The 22,497-nt window shown below is 40.3% G+C and overlaps 2 protein-coding genes across 4 annotated transcripts; both read left to right on the top strand.

Annotated features, from left to right (window-relative positions):
• Positions 1 to 828: 828 nt before the first annotated feature.
• Positions 829 to 6,522, top strand: LOC131233239 (uncharacterized). The gene is made up of 7 exons (XM_058229886.1): positions 829 to 1,086; positions 1,297 to 1,368; positions 2,744 to 2,860; positions 4,693 to 4,727; positions 5,673 to 5,773; positions 5,887 to 5,994; positions 6,088 to 6,522. The coding sequence occupies exons 1-6, from the start codon at positions 983 to 985 to the stop codon at positions 5,971 to 5,973; spliced, it is 516 nt and encodes a 171-aa protein (XP_058085869.1). The 5' UTR covers positions 829 to 982; the 3' UTR covers positions 5,974 to 5,994; positions 6,088 to 6,522.
• A 2,191-nt stretch (positions 6,523 to 8,713) lies between these two features.
• Positions 8,714 to 19,753, top strand: LOC131233211 (tobamovirus multiplication protein 2B). 3 transcript variants are annotated; one of them, XM_058229851.1, is made up of 5 exons: positions 8,714 to 8,862; positions 12,563 to 12,628; positions 12,725 to 12,789; positions 14,758 to 14,875; positions 19,366 to 19,753. In XM_058229851.1, the coding sequence occupies exons 1-5, from the start codon at positions 8,734 to 8,736 to the stop codon at positions 19,405 to 19,407; spliced, it is 420 nt and encodes a 139-aa protein (XP_058085834.1). In that variant the 5' UTR covers positions 8,714 to 8,733; the 3' UTR covers positions 19,408 to 19,753. The 3 variants fall into 3 exon arrangements, with proteins under 3 accessions (XP_058085834.1, XP_058085835.1, XP_058085833.1); XM_058229852.1 differs by having other exon boundaries at positions 14,758 to 14,848; XM_058229850.1 differs by lacking the exon at positions 14,758 to 14,875.
• The last annotated feature ends 2,744 nt before the right edge of the window (positions 19,754 to 22,497 follow it).

Below are 22,497 nucleotides of genomic sequence, written 5' to 3' on the forward strand. Positions count from 1 at the left end.
TCTCAGGTAGGCAAATAAAATAAAATAAGAATATAGGCAGGGATGAGGATGGCATAAATGAAATAGAAATGAGTGTGTTGCTTTTTTTATTTGAATGTGTGAAATATAAAAAAGATTTATTTGAAATAAAAATGAGAAACCAGACACATATTCTTTGCAGAAGGGATAGCCTTATATCCTTAACTACAACCCAACTATTGGCTCCTAGCAGCGCCTTTTGAGTTGGGCAGAACCTTGACGTGGTGAGAAATCTCTGAATGCTTTGGAACATAGGGTAGGTGTTACATATGCACCCTGCACACCCCAAAATAATAACCAAAAAAACACTTTCTAACTTGTCTTCTCTCCCTCGTAGCCTCCTTTTACCTCTTATAAACTGTCTGGTGGCTTGTTGTTGGGATTTTCAGGGGTTTGAGGAGCCAAGATGCACGGCCTCGATTAGCTATTCACTGGATTTAGCACGGGTTGATCGGATCCGATTGTCTCTGAGAGGCGCCCGGGGCCATTTTGACTTGATTGGCTCGGATTTCCCTACCGCTGGAGTTTAAGAAATGTGGCTAGATTGGAGACATGTAACGGGAAAACTCTTCTGATGGTGTACATCTAGATGGTTTTTGGGCCATCTGTTTTGATTAGGAGTATTTTTATATAGCGTGGTGTGCATCTCGACTGGTTAAAAGACACGGGTATTTTCATTAAGATTGTATTGACTGGGCCCCTTAATCCGTCAATCTAATTCGTAGGTGATTCCAAGTATATCTCTTGCTCGGGGTCACAGGCAATCCGCTCCCGGTTACCAACAGCTATTAGGTCCAAGCCAGGCCCAAGGCTCGGTCGGGCCGGCTACACCGCCCATTTCCACCGTTACGCGCGGTATATGCCATTAGGCGCACATTAGCAAAAACCTCTCTGGTTCCCCCAGCACACGATAGTTGTTCTCGTCTCCCTCCGGAGAGAGAGAGAGAGAGAGAGAGAGGAGAGGATGGCAGCAGCGCGGCAAAAGGCAGCGACGACGCTGCATTACCTGATAAGAAACCTCCAGAAAGAAAACGCCAAGCCCCTCAATCGACCACTCCCATCCCTCAGGTTCTTTATATATATATATATATATATTCTGTAAATTTTTTTTTATATATATTCTGTAATTTTTCTTTGGCTTCTTAAATTAGTTAAAAAAAAAAAAAAAAAAAAAACCCTTTTTAGCCGATATATATTAATTTTTTTTTTTTTTCGTTTTTTTTTAAAAAAATTAATTTATTTATTTTAAAACTCTCCCTTTCCATGTTATGAGGGCAGGCGCGCCTTTTCTCTCTACGATCAGATCAATCTCATCGACAGCGTTCCCGAAGACCAACTCCGATTCCAAGGGTATTTTTCTCGGCTTCCTTCGTTTCTTTTAAATCGCTGCATTGAATCCGCTCGCTCGTATACTCTTTCACTGCGTTTGGATGTACAAGCAGATCCTCGGTTTAAACAAGAGGAAATTTTGAAAATATATTATTTTTTGTTGCATTAGTAGCAAGTAGACCTCAAATTGCGGTTATGTTCGTTCGAGTTCAGCTTGTAAGTAATGTAATAGCAATTCTGGAGCCTAGATATTCAATTTTGAATGTTACTGAAGGAAATTGCAATTCGGTCATTTTGGATGCATTAGATTAATAGTTGTAATTCAGTACATTGCAGCCAAACATGCCCATTGATTCAATCCTCTCTCTCTCCCCCCGCTTCAATTTCATAGTGGTGTGTTTGGATGCAGTATTGAATTGAAAGGAGTGCAAGCAACTGCAATGTAAGGGTTGCTCCTTCATTATGAATGCAAGAAAACATACCATCTTGATTAAACTGAATTATTCACAATTCAATTCCTTTGTGCATCCAAACAGCCTCAGTCGATCAGAGCATTGCTTTTTTTAGTTTACTTTTGTTATGAGTTTTCTCGTCATAATGGAAGAATTAGTCAGAAGTTGCATTAGTTCCGAGGTCAGCATGGTTAGAAGTTACAAAAAAACGAATTTTAACTCCAGTACCTCAACATATGGGTACTTGTCTAATGCTTAGGCTCAGGATTATGTTCATGCAGTTCCTGTAGTTCGGGGATCCAGATTGTTGATCGGATGTGCCACGCCATTGAATGTGGACCATTACTGTATTTTTCTTAATGTTGTATTTGTACGCCATTGATTGAAAGGTTAGGATCTCACGATGTGGGAGATTTTGGGGTATTCCCCATCCATGGTGGAGGTCATCAGATCAGTTGTGTGGATCACCAAACCATGGGACATGCATGAATGGAAGAGGATTGAGAACCAGTGGCCTATCCTTCACCTTCTCCATCAATAGAAGAGGCTCAAAGAAACATAATATGCAGCCCCTCACGTGTTTGCGTTGGCATGAATGAGACAAACCTTCTGTGGTTGAATATATTCCAAGCCAGTTTCATGCTGCTGATTCACCTAATTTTCTAGTCTAGAATTTCTTTTCTGCTCATCTCTAATCTAATTTTCAGTTTGGATACTTATGAATTATCTTTTCATAAGTGATGCTACATCTTACAGGCAGGGTTCCTCATTTCTGCATTCTGCCTTTTCTTCTTCTTTGAATGATTCTGAAATGTTACTTTGACATATATTAGTCAGAAATTCTGGGTTTTGCTAAGATCCTCCTTAAGTCTACTTTGGTGCACAAATATAATTTTTTGGACCTTTGCCACTTTCACTCGCTTTACTCATTTTTTTTTTTCCAGGTACTTGGACACGGGATTTACGGTAAATGGCGTTGACTATGAAGGCAGCTTGCTTATCATTGACAAATTGCTCTTGTCATGGAGTCCCAAAAGATTTTCAGAGGTTGCCCCAGATAGGTGTATATTCAGACTGTTTCTTTATGTTAATGCACTCCATAGGTGATTGCCTATGAAGGCAAGCCGTCTATCAGTGGGACCCATCTGCACCATGTTTGCTAATCTATACTCATTTTTTTCCAACAAGTGGTGGGCCTTTCTTCTTTCAATTAATTCGGGAGAGGGCGAAAATTGAAGAGAAGATGTGTTTGGAATTGGCATTTATCATAGGCTTTCTATTGTGAGATCTAGTTACAACAAAAAACTGCATGCTCTAATCCCATCTGGATCAAATGGTTGACCCATGTAGGCATTCTTAGTGACTGATATTTGGTAAAAAAGTTAGGAACTGTGATGTGTCAAAAATGTAATGATAGTAAAGTTTTTGGAGGAAAGCTACTCCAATTTGAATAGAAGACGCCCAGGTAAAAAGAAATTTGAAATAATCGTCGACTGGGAACCTGAAATGTAAAAAAGAAAAAGAAAGGAAAAAGAACTACTCATCACACCTTCTGAAAATCCTGATGTGGTCATGAGGAAGCTCATCCTCCCCCATTCGCCTATTTCTTGGTTTACTTGTTTTTCTTCAATAGACCTCTGCAGGTCTTTAGAATGCAATGATGAGTCATTATTAGGAGTTGGGTCACACCTAAGGTGGGAGTAATGGTGATCATTGCATCAAGGTTCACTTGGTTTGATGGGAACCCATGACCACATCATTAGAGAAGGATTGGGGCCACATGAGAAGGATGGATCAATATTTGTTTCAATAGAGGCTGGGTGGATGAGAATTGTGCATATGTGGTCTGAATCAGGCCTATCTATAGAGGTGAATTGGGGCCACCACAGCATGCTACTGTAGTTTTTGTTTTCTTTAGAGATAATCAAAAGTTGAGATTTAGTATAGATTACTGGTGGAAATTAAGTTTAGGTTAGGTTTTCTTTAAATTAATACTTGTTATGGAAGATGACATATGGCTTGGAAACCCTATCCACCTCATGTCAACAGAGGCTAGTGTGTCTTTTTAACTCCCACAAACCCTATCCACCTTATGTCAATACAGAACCAGGTGGATGGTAGTTCTCAGCGGAGGCTTCTTGATCGGTGTTTGTTGCATTGCTCATTTACTCTCTCTCTCTCTCTCTCTAAATTTTTTTTTTTTTTCAGTATTTGCATGATTTAAGTTCTAAGGTGGTTATTATTAGAATTTGTGTAGCCTTGCAAACTATTTTCTCCCAGATCTGCTTGAGGATGCCTATTGGCAAGAGAAGCTTATGGTAGGAGCAAGGACCACCTTAAGGGCTAGAGAGGAAATTAATCTTCAAGAGGAATTCAGTGTCAAAAGTTTTGACACTAAATTCCTCATGACTTTTAGGGTTTCGACTCAAAACCCAAAAAGTCATGACTGGTTTAGACATGGTTTACTCCCGTAACGGATGATATGTCACAAGAGAACTAACTCTGAGTGGATTTATTTTTTCCTTTCTGTAATAAAGAACTAGCTCTGAGTGGATTTATTCTTTCCTTTCTGGAAAACCTTGCATCTATTTCTGCACAATATCTCTAGTTTCCTTCTTGGGTAAGCTGAACTCGTCAGTCACTGACAAAGTCTTCCATTGGCTGAGATATGAGGATCACCACATTTGGACTGTAGGCATCTGTGTTTCCGTAGGATGGGTTGGTATTTAATGGGATTTTGTAGGCCAAGGTCAGAAAGAACTCCTAAGGATTTGTTACCGCATTTAGTATTCACTTCCATGATGGAAACATTTTATTTCCTTAAAGACTCAAAGAGAGAAGGCACGCATATGCATAGTTACCATAATTGACATTTGGAAATTTCTTTGTGCAGTTTATCCATGTTCCAACTTCTGCGGCCTGCACCTGGTGAGTATCTCACCTGGATTTTCTTTTCAGACTGTTTTCCCAGAACTCACCAGTGCTTTGGTAACTAAAATTTTCAGATTGCTCTTGCTAGAATGATACAAGATCTGTGCTCCCAGTCACATGTATTTTTCAGTCCAGTTACGTTTCAAGCTTCTGCTAATCCATCAGCTATATTATTGCGGATTAAAAAAATTAATAATGATGTCATTTCTACCTTCTTGCTGTATGAATAAAAATCAGAGTAAGAGAATAAGCTGTTCGTGGCTTAATTCATGGTGGCACCTGTAAAAACTGTTAATGGGCTGGTGCATCAAAGATTGTTAACATGCACCCTCTTAGATTTATGTTTATTGACTAGGAAGGGAGTGCTGTGGTTTTCATTTCCTTTGGCAGATAAATTTACCCAAAATTTGAAAAGAATATGTATGAGACATCAAAGTATTGCTTTTGCTCGCATTTAAACTTTCAGAAAGTGGAACCATTGTTTTGGAACAATCTATTCAGCTACAAGTAGCATTTTCTGTAAAAAGGGAAGAAGAAAAAAGGGACTTGTTCAAGCATTTGTACTGCCACCCAGACTAAAGAGCTTCTCTTTTTCCACCTTCATACATTCATCTGTATATGCATGCTTATCTCGTTTTTAGTAATATTTTGTTGTTCTTCCTGGAGAGTTACCAGCTTTAGAGCTCACCCTTCTAATGCCATCGAAGATGACCAAACTGGATGTGGACATCCACTAATGAAATTCTCTCCCCAACATGACTACTCTAAAAGTCCTCTCTTTCCTTTCCCCCCTTAATTGTTTCTGTACTTTTAACGGTTTTGTTTTTCCCTCAATGACTCTATATTTACATTTGCCATTAACGAACTGTCTCATCAGTTAACTTCTTTTGTGCAATTCTTTTTTTTTTATCAAGACATATGCTTTTTAATGTTGTTATTCAGAGATTCTGATACTTGGCTGCGGACGGTACATAGAGCAAGTAGATCCTGAACTCCGACGCTTCATTCGGTCCACCGGCATGAAATTAGAAGTCCTTGACTCGGTATTGATTACATTGCAATTCTTAGCTTTCCTACCACAGTCTGTTGCTGTTGCACTACTGGTACTGCTGCATATTCTACTGTTTTCGATTTTTAATTTTGTGTTCATTCACAGAGGAATGCTGCATCAACTTTCAACATATTGAATGAGGAAGGAAGAATGGTAGCAGCTGCTATGCTCCCATATGGAGTTTCTTCGTGAATCGTCATCTGGGCCCACCTGGTAGACACTGCCTCATTATTCAAGGTTATCTTTGCAGTTCAATAAGCTCATTTGCTAACTGCATTTTATTTTGTTTTATTTTTATATCTCCAGGAAAGCTATCCATAACCCTTTTAGCGGTGTTGGCCAAGAACACAAGAAGCAGATGCATGGTATTTACAGCATAGGATCTACGAGCGCTTCTTCCTCTTGGGTTCATACCTGATGAAAGGAACATGTTTTTTTTCCCCATTCTCCTCTCTCTCTCTCTCTCTCTCTCTCTCTCTCTCTCAGGTGCTGATTTTGGAATAATTTTTGTAACATAGGGTGCGTTTGATTGTACCACATCATGAAATTTCGTCATGCACCAAATTAGCCCGATTGATCATGAAATTTGACAATATTCGGTGCAAGCAAATGCACACTTTATTAGGTTTTGCACATGTGAATTGCAGCTTATCTGGTTAACAATTTCTGGACATCTGCATTCAAACATGTAACATTTGCAATATGTTTTTGATGAATGGTTGGAATCAAAATTTAAGGTCCTATTTGGTTGCCACTTAAAAATGAGTTCGTCTAATTTTAGTTAATAGTAATTTTGTATAGAATTTTGGTAAAATTAAAAAATAATCTTGATAACCCATAATGTATATAAGTGTGTGTTTGGTTGTACCAAATTTCGTGATATTTCATGATTAATCAATCTAATTGGGTGCCAAATATCATGATATTTCATGAAATTTGATCCAACCAAATGCAGGCTAAACCATGATATTTAATACATAGTTACTGTCAATTAAAATAGCATTATCTCAATTTTAAGTGGCAACCAAACAAGGCCTAAAGGTTTACTCCAAAGAAGTGTGTAGCAGAGAGCTTTTCCAGCTAAAGATTTGGAAAATTTGTAGGCTTTGGGATGATTCTGCTAGATCAGTTTCCGGAAATAACATAGGGCTTAGGGCGTAAGTTGTGATTGTTGAGTTTTAGGAATGCGTAAAGTCACTTTGATAGGTGATCGTAAGTCCTAACCATCCGATCTGTGCATTGTTGTTGAATCATGAATCTGAACTGTTATTCTTTCGTCGTTTTTCTTTTCTGCCCTCTGCTCATCAGTTTTTAATGGTCATTCGTTACTCTTTCTAGTGCTATGGACCACTTGAGATTTGGATATTCTTAATATTTTGGATCTAGTACTAAAATAAGATTTTAAAACAGATGGACGGCGTGGATATACAAAAAATACATCAAGGTGGGCCCCATAGGTTAGGATAATACCCACTAAGTTGTTACCGGTAACAGACTAAACAGCTAAGCCGCTCCCGTGTTTAACAGCATGAAATTTCCTGATGACTCATTAACCGTACGTGTGGGATGTGTCTAAGGCAATCTAGGCCGTCCAAGTCACGACTCTGTTGTGGAAAGAGCATAGGCCAGAAACCACTGCAGATGTGATGATGCTCACCATCCATTTTTTCCGATTGAACTTGTATATGTGACCAGTTAATTTTAGCCGTCTATTTAAGGACCAGATTGGACTTTTCGTGTTGCACTTGCAATCCAACGTGGATTGCGTACTGAGTAACTCAGTACGCTATAGATTACTGAGTAAACTGTGGGGCCCACCCTACTGTACGTGTCTTATCCACATCCATCCGCTATTTTCCAGCTCAATCTAGGGCATGAGCCCAAAATTAAAGCATGTCCAAACCTCGAGTGACCACGGTGACAGTGGTAAATCGAAAGCCTACCGTTGAAAACTTGGGCTTACATAAGTTTTGGATGAAGCTGATGTCTGTGTTTTCGCTTCATCCATGCCTGTGTGCCCTTATGAACAAATAAACATCCTTGTAGGTCCGAGGAAGGTTTCAACGGTGGACGTCACTATCCTCGCTGTTTTTTGTGGTGTGGTCCACTTGAGCTTTGATATATGCTTCAATTTTGGGGCATGCCATAAAATGAGATGATAAACCGGATGGAAGGCATGGATAAGGTAAGACACATACATGACGGTGGGTCCCACATTTTAGCGTACTGAGACTCTGGGCTGTTTGTTAAGGCTGAAGTTTTGCGCTTAATCCGGAATTGGGAAAATGAGGAAGCAGGAAAGCACTGAATAGTTTTCCATCGAATTCTTTTTATAATAGGAGTCCGGTGAATGCGAAATGCAGTCGGTGAATTTTTCATTAAACAAAATTTCTTGCTTTCCAAATTACCCCCTTTAAAGTTACTATGGTTATATTTTTTCTTATGTATGTGTTCATCCATTCCATTTATCCATTTTTAAAGATCATTCTAGGGTTTGGTACAAAAAATGAGAGGAATATAAATCTCAGGTGGACCACACCACAGGAAAACAGTAGTGATTGGATATCCACCGTTAAAATTCTACTAAGGCCCAATGTACTGTTTATTTGACATCCAATTTGTTGATTAGGTCATACAGACCTAGATGAATGGAAAAAACAAAGATCATCTTGATCCAAAACTTTTATGGCACCCAAAAAGTTTTTAATGGTCGACGTTCATTTAACAATGTTTTCCTGCAATGTGGTCCACTTGAGATTGGGATATACTTCATTTTTGGTCTCGTACCATAAAATGATCTAAAAAGATAGATGGACGGCATGGATGAAACACATACATATGGTGGGCCCACATATCCCGGACCATCAGACATTGGCCGGTGGCAGGGGATTAGCCAATCTGTTTCCGCGGACGCGGACTGGATACCGAGAGTGAGAGAGAGAGAGAGAGAGAATGGCGACAGGAGCGGGCGGAGGAAGCAGAGAAGGAACAGCGAAAGCAACGGTTTCCGATCAGATATCACAAGCTGTTCAATCCACTTCCAATCTTCTCCAACTCATGCAACGATCCTCTCCTTCTCAGGTTCTCTCTCTCTCTCTCTCTCTCGTTTTCTATTTCAATACGTTGAATCGAAACGCGCCCTTTGTTTTTCATTTCTCACTTTCAATTCACTTGTATACACATTAAATATCGGTTTCGATATATCATATCGGTCACCACTGAAACCGATGCCCATCGAGCTGATACGCCCAATCTAGGCTCCTAACCGTTCATATCAATGGTTATGATTTCATAATCAATGTGATCTTAGAGATATGCTCCGTCCACCATGTGTCCCGCAATTTGGGTGGTTCGGATGGGTATATTTGAATGCCACATGTGGGAAGGACAAGTCACTGACATCGTCCAAGTGGCGGTGAATTTACATGGTTGCAAATCAGCTCGCTTGATTTAGAGAAGAACTTCGATACTGTGGGAGAGTGTGATGGATGATATGCTGGCACTTAGATATTACTTAGGGGTGGAATGCCATGGAAAATAAAATGATTTCCACTGATTTTATATTTTCCTCTGATTGAGAAACTCAGAGAGGTAGAGAAATTGATTTCGTTTTCCTCTGATTGTCTCAAATAATTGAGTACTACCATTTCTAAAAAACCTGTTATATCAGATTTCCACGGCCGGTGGGGAATTTATTTGACTGTTGGAAGCGGAAGGGCATTTATTTATCTTTTTTTAGATTTTTCCATTTTGATTTGTCAATGCAAATGGCGGTGTGAAACATACATTGTGATATCCCACAATGCTGCTGTCATTTCCCAGAATTGAGGCTTCTGTTTTGTTTTTTCGTTTTTTTTTTCTTCCACATTTTGGTTTCTCCCTCTTCAATCATCATCATCATCTAAGCCTCATACTAATTAATTGGGGTCAGCTACATGAATCCTATTCTGCCACCACTCTATCAAGGGCCATAACTTTAAACGATGGAAGTTATGGCATAAGTTTGATGCCGGCTGCTAATCTGACACAATCCTCTTTTATCTGGTCTTGGGACTTTCAATGAGAGCACTAAACTCCCAAGAGCGCAATGCAATTGACTATTACATAAGTTGATTACAATCAACATGTTCATAATCACATGTATCACTTGTTGGAATGGTTGGAAGTGTGCTAACCGAAAAGTATGGGTGCAGAGGGTGTTACATTATTAAAGCTAATGAATTCAGCGTTGTTTAGCAAATGACTATGGTGATTTGGAAGGGAAGATGAAGGATCGTGTAGCGGGGATCGTTATGTGCAAGTATGGGATGGAGGAAGGCAGGTCATATGCTAGGAGCTCATCTCTTTGCAGAGTGCTGCAGATACTATGGAGACAAATCATGGGAGTGAAGAGTTTGCTAGGGGGTGGCAAGCATTTTGTGTGATGGTGCTTGACTGAGATCTTGAGTCAGTGTTCCCTTGTCGTTAGTTGGTAGCAGACAAGGCCTACTCAGTTTCCCAGGCCTTCGGTGGATTGCGAAGGAGCCTGTTCTTCTTGGTTCTGTAGGGATCTTTCAAAAGAGGAAATTGCAGACTTCACAAATCTGATGGGTTGTGTTTGTTTAGCTTGAGTCAGTGTTCCCTTGTTGCTAGTCAGTAGCTGACAAGGGCTACTCGGTTTCCCAGGCCTTTGGTGCATTGCCAAGGAGCCTGGTCTCCTTGGTTCTGTAGGGATCTTTCAAGAGAGGAAATTGCGGACTTTAAATAGCTGTGGGAATTTTTCTGTTAAATCTTTCTACACAAGCTTAGGTGGTCCCCACAATGCCAATTTGCAGCTTTCTTTAGCTTTCATTTGGAGCATCCCTACCCCTTTGGGGTTGACTACTTTTGATTGGCTTGTTGTCGTTTGGAGAGCTAGAGTGCTTGATCACTTGAGGAGTATGAATTGGATAATCTCCAACATTTGTATCCTTTGCTTATGTGACAGTGAGTCCGTCCGTCACTTGTTTATGCATCATGATTTGCTTTGAGATTCAATTGGTGATACTTGGAAACATAGCTAGTTTTGTCTTGGCTTGTAGGGAGGTCTGGCAAGGAAAGAGAAAGGGGTCTCTTTGGAGCATTTTTTTTTTTTGGCTAGCCTATAGGCCATTTAGAAAGATGGGAATGACGAGGTCCTTCAACACTTTCAGTTCGTGGCTGGACATTTTGATAGAGATTAGATACTGGAACTGGGGTATTTCCTGGGTGTTGGTTTTGAAAGTTTTCTCTGGTTGTAATCGCTCTTCATTTGTTACTTCGTGGGACCTGATTCAGCCCTCCTCTTTGGATGATCTGTCATCACTTTCAGTTCGTGGCTGGACATTTTGATAGAGATTAGATACTGGAACTGGGGTATTTCCTGGGTGTTGGTTTTGAAAGTTTTCTCTGGTTGTAATCGCTCTTCATTTGTTACTTCGTGGGACCTGATTCAGCCCTCCTCTTTGGATTATCTGTCATCATCCACCTTTATCTAGCATGTAGAGCCATTTCAGCTCCTTTTGTTCTTTTCTTCAGTAAAAGTTATGCTGCCATTAGGGAAAAAAAGGCTTATTTGATTATCCTAGCATTGGATTGGTGGACATTTATTGGATGGTTAAATTGAAAACATCCAATGGTCCTATTTCAACAAACAAGTGTCCATGAACCAGAGGTTAGGTAACCTCTTTACTTAACCAATCTGATTCTGGGACTGAGACTCAGCCCACAACTTCAAAAAGGAAAACTTCTTCCCAAGTGCCCTTCATCCTGTCCTTTTTTGCTTTAGGGTATGTTTTGAGATACCATGGGTGGAGTGGGTGTGTTGCATCTCCACCGAAAGTATTTGGTTTGTCTCAAATACCATTTGAAATGGACTGTTATTTTGGGTGTGCAAAATAGAGAAACAACAACTTACCATTAGTTTTTTCCTGCATTGTGCCAGACGTGCAGTTGGTTCAAAATGAAGTTGTTGCACCAACATATTCAACCAAAAGTCAATTTCTGGTACTTCCGTGCTCTGCTTTCGTTTTGAGACACGAAGAAATGGAAATGCCCAACATATGCATTCCAGAGAAGGATACACATCCTTGAGTTTCAAGTAAATGACGAAATGTGCATGCATCAGCCTATTTTGATGCACAGTGACAAATCTTGTTCTCGGCAGTTCCTTGGCCAGGAAATTTCTCAGGAAATTTTCAAAATTTGAGATCTTTTCTCGGCTGTTCTTGTATTGTATTTTTCTTCTTTTTTGTTGTTTTGATCTTTTGTTCTTAGGTTAGTTTCCCTGTTGTTGTTTTTTGTTGTACTTTTCTTCTTTTTTGTTGCTTTGTTGTTCTTAGGTTAGTTTCCGTTTTTGTTTTGCTTTTCTTTTTCCATGTTTTTAGTTGGCCTTGGGCCTTTAATAAAATTGCACCTTTCGATAAAATTTATTGAAAATTAATAAATTTAAAATTGATATATATATATATATATATATATATATATATATATATATATATATATATATATATATATATATATATATATATATATATATATATAACACAAATTCCTTAAGGTTTTATTTGAGTTAATGTTTCAAGATTGTAAAATTTGCCGATATTTTGTAAATCTTGCAATGGTATTGTTTATTGTATGTTTGCGATATTATCATGAGAATTTCAAAATCACTGATATTATCACGAGAATTTCAAAATCTCCACAATATTTGTCACACTAGTTTGATGCAGCCACCCTACATTTTGTATGTGAGTGCTCACTGCCATTTTTATTTTATTTGCAGGCCCTCCTTATAAAGCTTCCAAAGACCCTTTTGGACAAAGCCTCAACTATCAAGAACACAGGACAGGTATATATCTGGCTAACTATTCAATAGTGAGCATAAGGAATTCTGATATAATACCTCTCTTTCCTGATCCTGTCATCTCGGTGGCCTTTGAATCAGGCGATAGATGAAATGCCTCGCGTAATTTCTTCAGTGGATGCATACATGGAAAGCGGCTTGCAAAGGTGGGTTTTCTAGTTCCGTTTGGCAATCAGCCACACTCTTGGTTGCCGAGATGACCCGGGTACGCTTAGATTGCGAAAAGCTCCTCTAATTTACAAATGAAAAACAGCTTGGTTCTTTTTTTGAAGAGTCACGAAAATTATATTAAAAGGAAAGAAAACAAGATACAAAACAAAACAAGGGAGTGGGCCGCTGAGATAGCGGACCGACTACACTCCAAGGAAAAGGAGATTACAACCCTTAAGCTTGTCTACGTTAGCAGCCCATTCTATAATAAGCTGCTTAACTCTGTGCACTAGGGACGCTGCTGAATTAGAATTATCTCTAAAACATCTGCCGTTTCTCTCTTCCCAAACAGTCCACCAAACAGCCAGAAAGGCTATTATCTAGATAGGGGATCTTTGGTTACCAAGACAAACACCATCCCACGCCTTCAAGAGTGTACCAGAAGAGTTCAGAAAACACAAGGAAATGCCAAAAGCAGATAAGATATGAGGCCAAATCTGGTTGATATGGGCAGTGCACAAACAAGTGATTGTTTGTTTCTTCTTCAGTCAAGCAACAAAGGCAAACCTTAGGGAGGATCATCCGATTCATCCCTCTCCTCTTTAGATTATCAACCGTAAGTTCTTTCCAACCAGCCATCCGAAGAAGACTATCTTAGGAGGAGCCGAATACTGGTAGATGTGATTAGTCATTGTTTCAACCACTTGAGTGGGGCTGATGTCTATGGATTTGTAAAAAGACTTGACAGAAAAAATGCCCGATTTGTCTGCCTTCCAGCTAATCTTATCTTCAGATAGAAGATCCAGCTTGCAGTTTGAAATGTGATGAAGAAGGGCCACGGACTCTGCTTTCTCCTCTGTCTGTATCAAGAAATGTATGATAGTAGAATGTTCTTTGGGTGACTGGATTATTGCACTTAATGCCAAATGCCAATTTGGTTCTATTCCAATAAAAAATAAATAAATCCATAACTGAATATGTGTGATTATTATGCACTTTGGCATCTGCCATTACGTATGTAACAATGACATTTTCCTTTTTGTATGTATGTTTTGGAATATAAAATATCCTCCTGGGAATGCAAGAATCTGACTATTCTCATTTTATTAGTGTGACTAATCTCATATAATCATCCCTATGTAAATATAATTTATATAATTCTATTTATGTTGTTGTAGATCTTTCTACATCCCATGCTTTTGTGGACTAAATGTCTGTCTAAGAACCTATCCTTATATTACTACTATGACTTTATTGATGTGCCGGATCATTGGCCTTCTTTCATCATCATGTTTTTGTTCCAAACCACCTGCCAATGCCTAGGTTACACAGGCTATGAATTGTTTGGGCTTTTGAATCTTTCCTAGATTTACTAATGAGATGTTCTTTCCACTTTCCTATCCAACACTAGCATATGGCACATACCAAGCACCTATTTCCTCATCGATGAGCTGTTGGGTATCTGTTTAATTTGAAATGAGTGGAATTACATGATCATCTGAGGTTATGGATAGATATGCTATGATCCCCAGGTCCTTAGTTTGTACAAGTTGCATGGTTAGGTGGCCAGATTGTTGATCCAATGGATGCTAGTGGATGGTGACCATGCCCACAAATCTCCTGGGTGGGACAAGTTCCAACCCTTCCACATGTGGACTGCAAATGGGCAGTTCAGAAAAGAAATACAGCAACATTCCATATTCAACTTAAAAAATACTAAAGAATGGATGGCTGGGGTAGGATCTTCCCATCGAGAACATTTTTGGGGCATGGTCCATGTAGGGCTAGGGTCCTCACATCAACAGCCTGAACCTTTGAACCATGGGTTGCAATTGTAAAAACTGAAAACCTAATAATACGATGCATGTACCCAGCTTGATGGTAGTATAATGCCTGTTAAAAAGTAAATGGGTTCTGGTCTCTGAGTTCTTTTGCTTGGCTAATGCAAGTTTTGGTTCTTTCAGTGTTCCTCATCTAAAGACTGTAATCCAGTTGCTTTCTAACATGGAAAGCTGCCAGCTCAACTCTGCTTCTCAAGCACATCGACCTCCTGAGGTAGCCATTGGATCCATATCCTATTCTGCGAGTTCTTTCTTTATGCTGGCTAATTTCTCTCAGGTATTAAAAAATAAAAATAAAATCTCTAAGATTTGGGGTCCTTGGTTCACTGATCCAGACCATCGGTCTATTGTGAATGACAATGGAACAACCATTCCCTGAAAATCTCATCAATTGGACAATCCCAACCTTTTGCTTTTGATGCCTGCAAATGGATACTTAAGAAGAGAAACATGGGAACTGTCCGTGTTCAAGTGAAGAAAGGCTGGAGATTCATGGTTAGGTTGTTCCTATCTGTGAGAATCTTGGGGCATGGTCCATCCATGGTGGGGGCCCAACATGCTAATGGTCTGTATTAGTAAACCATTGTCCGGACTTGACTCCCCTTGGCATATGATTAGACACAACTTTCAAAGAAGAACATCTTTTTATAATATCATTTAAAATGAAGGCCCACAAATCTTTCAGAGAAAAGAGATACACCCACTTTAATCGCCATCAGTTCTGCATCGTGAATGTCACAAAAGCTGTAGGCCCAAGAAAGATAGCTGTATTACCTGTTAGTGGTTGCAGATTGCTCAACGTATGTTGGATAATCTAGGATATCCAAAAATGATTCTTCTGCCATCCAACTTCCACCAAGAGTCCAAGACAACGATTTCCTTCCAGTAACATCAGCTCCCTGAATAACTCAGTCCAATTTCTTTTAAGATCCTTTAAGCTCTTTAGACAAGATAGCCCAGTCTCTCTCTCTCTCTCTCTCTCTCTCACACACACACACACACACACACACACACACACACACACACACAAAAGGTTCTGTTTCTTGCTTTTCAAATGCCCCAAAAATGGCCAAAGAAAGAGATCTCCACAACACTCTACCTCTTGACCTAAATGAACTACTTTTACAACCCACCACAAGATCCCACATAGAACAAGCACCCAAAATATATTTTGAATAAATGAAAGAAAACAAAACACCAAATTTCCAAGCTGTTCACAATGAAGAAATATGTGATCCATTGATTCCACATCTTCCCAACACATCAAACATGCGTCTGGAAGGGAAGATTTTCTTCTTTGCAGAGTGATCCAACTCGAGGATCATGATTACTACAGCAGTCCAACAGAGAACTTGCATATGTGGAGGGGCGCATGACCAGCAAACCTTAGCACAATCACCTGAGGAAAGAATTACAGAAATTCCTTAGTCGAGAATCTTCTGCTTGACACCAGCCCAGATACGTGGGTCCTATCACTGGGGAGATGAGCCTTGTCAAGAGCTTTGGGGAGATTTTCCATGCTTTCTAGTTCAAAATCCCACAGTTTCTTTTAAGTGGCTTTGTCAAATCTTCCTGTTTACTTCATGTTGCTCTTCAAATGACAGCGTTAGTGATTTCAAGACTTGAGAAGCTTAGGCCTTACTTTTTTTGGCAAGGTGTGGAGGATAAGAAGAAGTTTCACCTCTTACCTGGGACGAGGTTTGCAAGACATGTGGCAGGAGGGGCCAGAATTAAGGACCTCAGGTCCATGAATACTGCGCTACTCTGGAAATGACTTTGAAGGTTTGGGGAGGAGGACGCTGCCCTTTGGAAAGAGGTTCTCATTTGTAAATACGGTCTCTTGAGGGGGGGATGGGGGACAAGAGAATCATCGCTTTATAGGGCTTCTGTATTGTGGAAAGATGTTTCGTCAGTCAAAGAGGCTTTCTTTCAAGGAGTTGGGTTCTCTTTAGGAAATGGTGTAAAAAAAAAATCAGATTTTGAGAGGATGAGTGGGTGGGCTCCTAGGCATTAAAAAATGAGTTTCCCTCCATCTTCAACTTGGCACCGGATCCTTCTATTTTCGTGGTAAATTGCTTCTCTCGTATTAGAGGGGCGGTAGTTTGGGAACCCCCTTGTAGGCGCTTCTTGTGGAAGTAGAAGACTATGTTGCCCTCTTGGAGCATATCCACTTATGCGTCCCTAACGAAGCCAAAGTGGACAAATGCGTGTGGAAAGTTGATAGTTCTGGTCGTTTCTCGGTGAAATCCTTCTTTTCCCTTCTGGGCAGGTCTGTGCATCCTGTTGAGGAGGGCTGCGCTAGATTTGTATGGTCCTATTATGTTCCCCCGAAGATAGTTGCATTTGGGTGGCTAGTAGGCAGGAGCAAAGTTCTTACTAATTGATAACTTGGGAAAAAGGGCTATGGTTATCCCGAATGTTTGTTGCATATGTATGCAAGATTGGGAGTTTGTGGATCACTTATTTTTGCATTGCCCCCTTTTGAAGCCGGTATAGGTGGATATCTTGGGCCATTTCCAAATTTGGTGGAACACGCCAAATTCAGTGGATCATTGCTTGCTTGGCATCGCATGCGTCTTCCAAATCACAAGAAGATTCTTTGGAGAATGTCTTTACTCGCTATTTGGTGGGCGGTTTGGGAGGAAATGAATGCTAGGTGTTTCAGCAACACCAAAAAGTCAGCGGATAACATTTCCCTTAGAGCCAGATTGCTGATTTGTGAATGGGATGTGTCCGCCCCCAAATTCAAGAGCTGTAATTTGGATTTCTTAGCTGTTTAGCTGGGTTTCTGTTTCAGTGTCCTTGCCACTCTTTCTTTCTTGCTGTTTTTTGAGCTTAGTGATTAATAAATTTCGTTATCTCTAAGAAAAACCTATTTGGGAACCAGGAAAAGAAAATGTTGGAACTTATGGAAATGGAAACATGTTTTCGGTGGAAACGCGTGGAAGTGAAAACTGTTTTCCTCTGTTTGTTTTTGTAACGATGTTTTCCATCGGGATCTGTTTGTCCTAATCTACCACCACTAAAACCACCACTACACCTTTGATTTGGACCGTCTATCATCTGTGGCCGACCTCTACATACTAATCCATCCTAAAAATCACTTTGATTGGATGATCCCAATCATAGGATCAATGTCTAGGAAAATGAATGGTCCATGTTTATTACAATAATTTTTTTTGACAGTGATCTAGACAGTCCATCACGTTGAGCCATCTCAGATTATAGATCCCTCCCAGAAAATCACTTCAATTGGGTGATCCTAACCATCCAATCAATGGAAAGGAAAATGGATGGTCCATATTGATTATACGAGAGGTCCATTCATTTATGTGGATTGTCCACATTGTGGGGCACAACATTGATTGCATGTTCCTCTTAAAATTACTTTGATCAGATGATGCTAACCATCTAATCAACGGCTTGGAAAATTGATGGTCTATAACTGCAAACAAAGGTCCAATCAGTGGTCTAGACTTTAGATCATCCATCATGTCTGGCCAATCTTTGATTGTCAATACTCAAAAAAATCACTTTGATTAGGTGTTCTAACCATTTGTTGAGGGGATAGGATAAAGAGCCATATTTATTGTAATGGAGATGGTCCGATCACTTACTTGGTCCATGATGTGGGGCCCATCTTTGATTGCCAACTTTTAGATATGAGAGAGAGAGAGAGAGAAATGGAGAAGGGGGAAGCTCACCTTTGTGACTTTGCCCTGTGATTTGGAAATCTAATTTCTGATGATCCCGGCGAGGAAAACTTTTAGGGGGTTTTCCATGGAAAATTGTGGTTTTTCACCATTTAATGGAAATATGTTTTCTACACTTGCAAACTCTGGAAATGTAGTTTCATATGGAAAATCTTTTTTCTACAAAGTAGTTTCCTGCTTCCCTAGCAGGCCGTAAAGCAAAACCCCAGACCAATTTGCTCCCCAGAACTCCAAGCATCCCTTCACAAGGATGTTCTCTTCTGAAAGAGTTTTGAGTCTAGGAGAAAGCCAGGCCAACAACGGATCTCCCACACATTGTCTTCTGAAAAAATCCCTCAGCTATATTTTATTTATATATACTAGGTGTATCATGTATGGCACGGAGAGGGAGGGACTCTACCTTTATATCGGCTTCGCTTTTGCGCCGACATACAGGCATGATCCGGCACAACAGATGTACAGTGTGGATGTTATGGTTTCACCACAATGGGCCCCACAGAGCCCTTTTTTGCACTAGCGTTTGTGTCTTTTGTATGGGCTACACTAAAAAAAGAGGAAGTGGGTGCAAGGTACTCTAGGAAAGAGTTGAAAGGACAAAAATGCCCTCGAGATGAAGGGCTACATGAACAAAAAACCAAAGGAATTTTCCCTTCCCCCGACTAATTACAGGGCAAAAAATGTCCAAAAGCTACACAATGTTGTATATAGTATAGATATTGTTATTTTAGAAACTCCCTCATCTGTTTTGCTATATTGTTATCTTTACTATTAGTCATATTGTTCTCAAAATCTGCATTCCTTGATTGAAATGTTTTGATGACTGTCTCATTATCATTTATGCTCATTCAGGAATCTGAGCTTACAATGTTGTATATAGTATAGATATTGTTACTTTAGAAACTCCCTCATCTGTTTTGCTATATTGTTATCTTTACTATTAGTCATATTGTTCTCAAAATCTACATTCCTTGATTGAAATGTTTTGATGACTGTCTCATTATCATTTATGCACATTCAGGAATCTGAGCTTACAAATGACAACTCAGAGCCGCCTTGCTGAAGAAAGCCTGAAATGGGGCAACCCAAGTCTTCAAGTTGGGTTGAGGGAGATGGGAGCCCGAGGAATATGCAGAACAATCACTGCCATTCAATGTTGCTACATGCTGATACCATTGGAGACATAAAATCATCTTTGGTAATTGCACATGTAATCCTTTGTAAATTTCATTTGTCCCATTTGTCTATATAATGTCAATTGCATGCTCAATATCGAATGCTTTAGGGCTTTTGTTGTTAAAAGAGTAAATTGTGAGCGGCTGGTGTTTCGTTTCTTTGCACACAATAAGTGGATTGCTTGTACAGTTACTTTTAGAATGCTTTGAAGATGAGGATGATGTTCGACTGTAGTCGGGGGTTCATGGGCAGCTCTTTATAGTATAGTAAAAGACTCCAAAACTTGGACTTGACTCGAAGACTTGATTTGACTCAACTCAGTACAAATAAGATTTTTACTTAATAATAGCTGGTTATAGTATGAGTTCAAAATAGGCAAATATAGTCACCAGAGCAGTGCTTAGCCTGCTGACAGACTGTTTCTTTAGTGCTTGGAGTCATGAGTTCAAATCCCAACTGCTAAGCACCTTTTTTTTAAAGACACATCAACTCAGCGAGTGACTCAGTTTGATTCATGTCCTGTGGACCATCAACTCAGCGACTCAGTTTGAGTAATTTCAAGTGGACCAAGCAGGCAAGAAAACTTGATGAATCATGCTGAGACTGAACCGAGTTGTTTGTTTCATAATGATTTGATTTCTGGCTTAGTCAAGATGACTCAGTTGGGTTTTAAGTCAAGTCACCAAGTTTTAGAATTATGCTTTATGGTAGCATATGCTTGGCAATGGATTTCTTATACAATTATCATTATCATTGCCATATCTTTTCTTTCCAAGGTCGCTTTCATGATTGCTTGGCAAAAGTGCCATAATGCCCTGATTTTCCTAGGGCTGAAACCAAATGTTGCCTCACCATTGAATAATGTTTTTATAGTTTATCAAGCTCATTCTATTTGTTGTCCGATCAGTGTGGATTAATCAATCAGAGACGTCCACTTGATTGATGGGAGACCCCCGGATGGGCAAAAGCTGTACCCGTTTGATGATCTTACCATCAGCTTGTGAATGGCGAATAGTACTGCTTCCTACCTTCTTGCAATGTTGAACAACGAAAACTGAGGTACTTGGGCTATGTCCCAGCCAATAGATTTCCTAAGGTTCATATCCGTGGGAGGCAGTTGGCAGTTGGCCGTTAGAGGTCTAGTGGGGCAAAGTATGGGCACTTTAATATTCAGTCTGTGGTGCAAGGGCGTGCATGATCTACCCAGGGTTTCAGTTGGGACAAATGGTCCCAGCAGTAGTTCATCTGGGCCGTTCTTCTGATATGACCATATTGGTTATATTACTGGGCTTGTCTGTCTCTTTGCAGACCACAAACTGAAAGGTTAGGATTGTCCCGGTGAGGACATTTTTTTTGGGGGGCATGGGCTGTTAAAAGTGGGACCCAACAAGTTGACGGTTGGATCATTGAACTATGGGCTACTCTATGTTTGTACTGTCACCGGGCCCCATGGCATGTATCAATTCTCTACTGATGTGTGGTCCACCTGATGATCGAACCAGCCTGATTTTGAAATGAAGAGATTTGATGACTTTACCTAGCGTGGGGTTCTACATTTATTTTCATATTTGTACCCTTACCATCCACTGTTTGGTCTTTATTCCATGGTTAAGTGATATCGATCATTGGCCTGTCATAGATGTGCGATTCTCTGAAAATCTCCTTTGGCCAATCCCATCCATTGAAGGACTGTAAAATAGGCTGTTCGAAAGAGGAAGCAGCAGACTACATTCAGCTGAAAAGGGCCCAAGATTGGTGGTTAGGGTCTTCCAATCTGAGATATTTTATGGGCACGGTCCATCTGCGATGGGACCTACGATGGGACACATTAGAATAATCATCTCGATCACTGAACCATGGGCCCACCTGCACCCCTAACAGGTTATTATGTTGCTTGAATAGTAAAACCAGTTTAAGTCATGCTGGTCAGCTCTAGCCACAATATACAAAATGCTGTCTACACTCAAGGTGCACATGGACCCACATATCTGAGTGGACCAGCTGTTCTAAGCGGCATCTCAAAATGAGGGACTCGCCTGGTGATGGAACCATTGTTGCCTCTCTTCCTAAACGTCCATCTATAGCACAAATCGAAAGGTTAAGGTCATCGTGTCAAGAATGATTTTGGAGCTTGTCCATCCAGGATGAGATGCAGCAGAACAATGGTCAGAATCTGGATTACTGAACCATGGGCCTCACTAGTTAAGAGTTGAATTAGGATGGTCGATGGCACCCCTTCCAAAGGAATGGGTGGGTCCAAGGAACCCACCATGTATGGACTGATCCACAAAATCTGCCAAGTTGGAACATCTTTCCCACAAGATTGAATGCAGACCATCTGTTAGGGATCCAAAAGGATCCGGCTGGGTTGGTCTGACGCATATAAGCTAAAAAGACACGCTCAAGTATACATTGCCCCACTAGATGAGCACCTATTGTCAACCTGATACAAGGTCCAATAGCGTCAGGTCAGGATGTAAATTGTAATGCTGGTAGTTAGGCCATCGCAGCCTAACTTACGTCCAGTGCTTGTGGTAGTTATCAGGCCAGCTTGGCCACTTACGTACCCCCTCCTCGTGGCAGTTATCAGGCCTGCCCTCCCCCCCAAACCATTACTTGCGGTACATCTCCTTCTGATATAGCCGGAAGGTCTGGATCATCATTTAAAAGACTAGGTGACTCAACCCAACTCCTTCCGCCCTTCATCGAGTTGCAACTCGCCCGAGCCAGATCTGAATCAGCCTGACTCACCTGAGTCAGGGGTGCCTTGCGGTATTGAACCAGGTCAGGTCTGACTGAGACTTGAGTCAAATCAGACGAGTAGATCCTAACACCATGCTGGATGACTGATCCATGGGCATGACACGGGATGACATGTACAAACTTCAAGCTGAAAACTAAGTGTACTTTGCAGACACTTGGGTCCAAGCAGTGTTCCAAGTATTGGCGTCGCTACAAGTTTCATAGTCCGAGGATA

Source organism: Magnolia sinica, chromosome 18 (assembly GCF_029962835.1).
Source record: "Magnolia sinica isolate HGM2019 chromosome 18, MsV1, whole genome shotgun sequence".
NCBI lineage: Eukaryota > Viridiplantae > Streptophyta > Magnoliopsida > Magnoliales > Magnoliaceae > Magnolia > Magnolia sinica.

Bases quoted from the DNA above. Each gene is read 5' to 3' on its own strand.
- LOC131233211 (XM_058229850.1), top strand. From the start codon at position 8,734: ATGGCGACAGGAGCGGGCGGAGGAAGCAGAGAAGGAACAGCGAAAGCA. The intron at 12,629-12,724 runs GTATATATCTGG...CCTTTGAATCAG, and splicing joins CTATCAAGAACACAGGACAG to GCGATAGATGAAATGCCTCG. The intron at 12,790-19,365 runs GTGGGTTTTCTA...ATGCACATTCAG, and splicing joins ATGGAAAGCGGCTTGCAAAG to GAATCTGAGCTTACAAATGA.
- LOC131233239 (XM_058229886.1), top strand. From the start codon at position 983: ATGGCAGCAGCGCGGCAAAAGGCAGCGACGACGCTGCATTACCTGATA. The intron at 1,369-2,743 runs GTATTTTTCTCG...TTTTTTTTCCAG, and splicing joins GACCAACTCCGATTCCAAGG to GTACTTGGACACGGGATTTA. The intron at 5,774-5,886 runs GTATTGATTACA...GTTCATTCACAG, and splicing joins AATTAGAAGTCCTTGACTCG to AGGAATGCTGCATCAACTTT.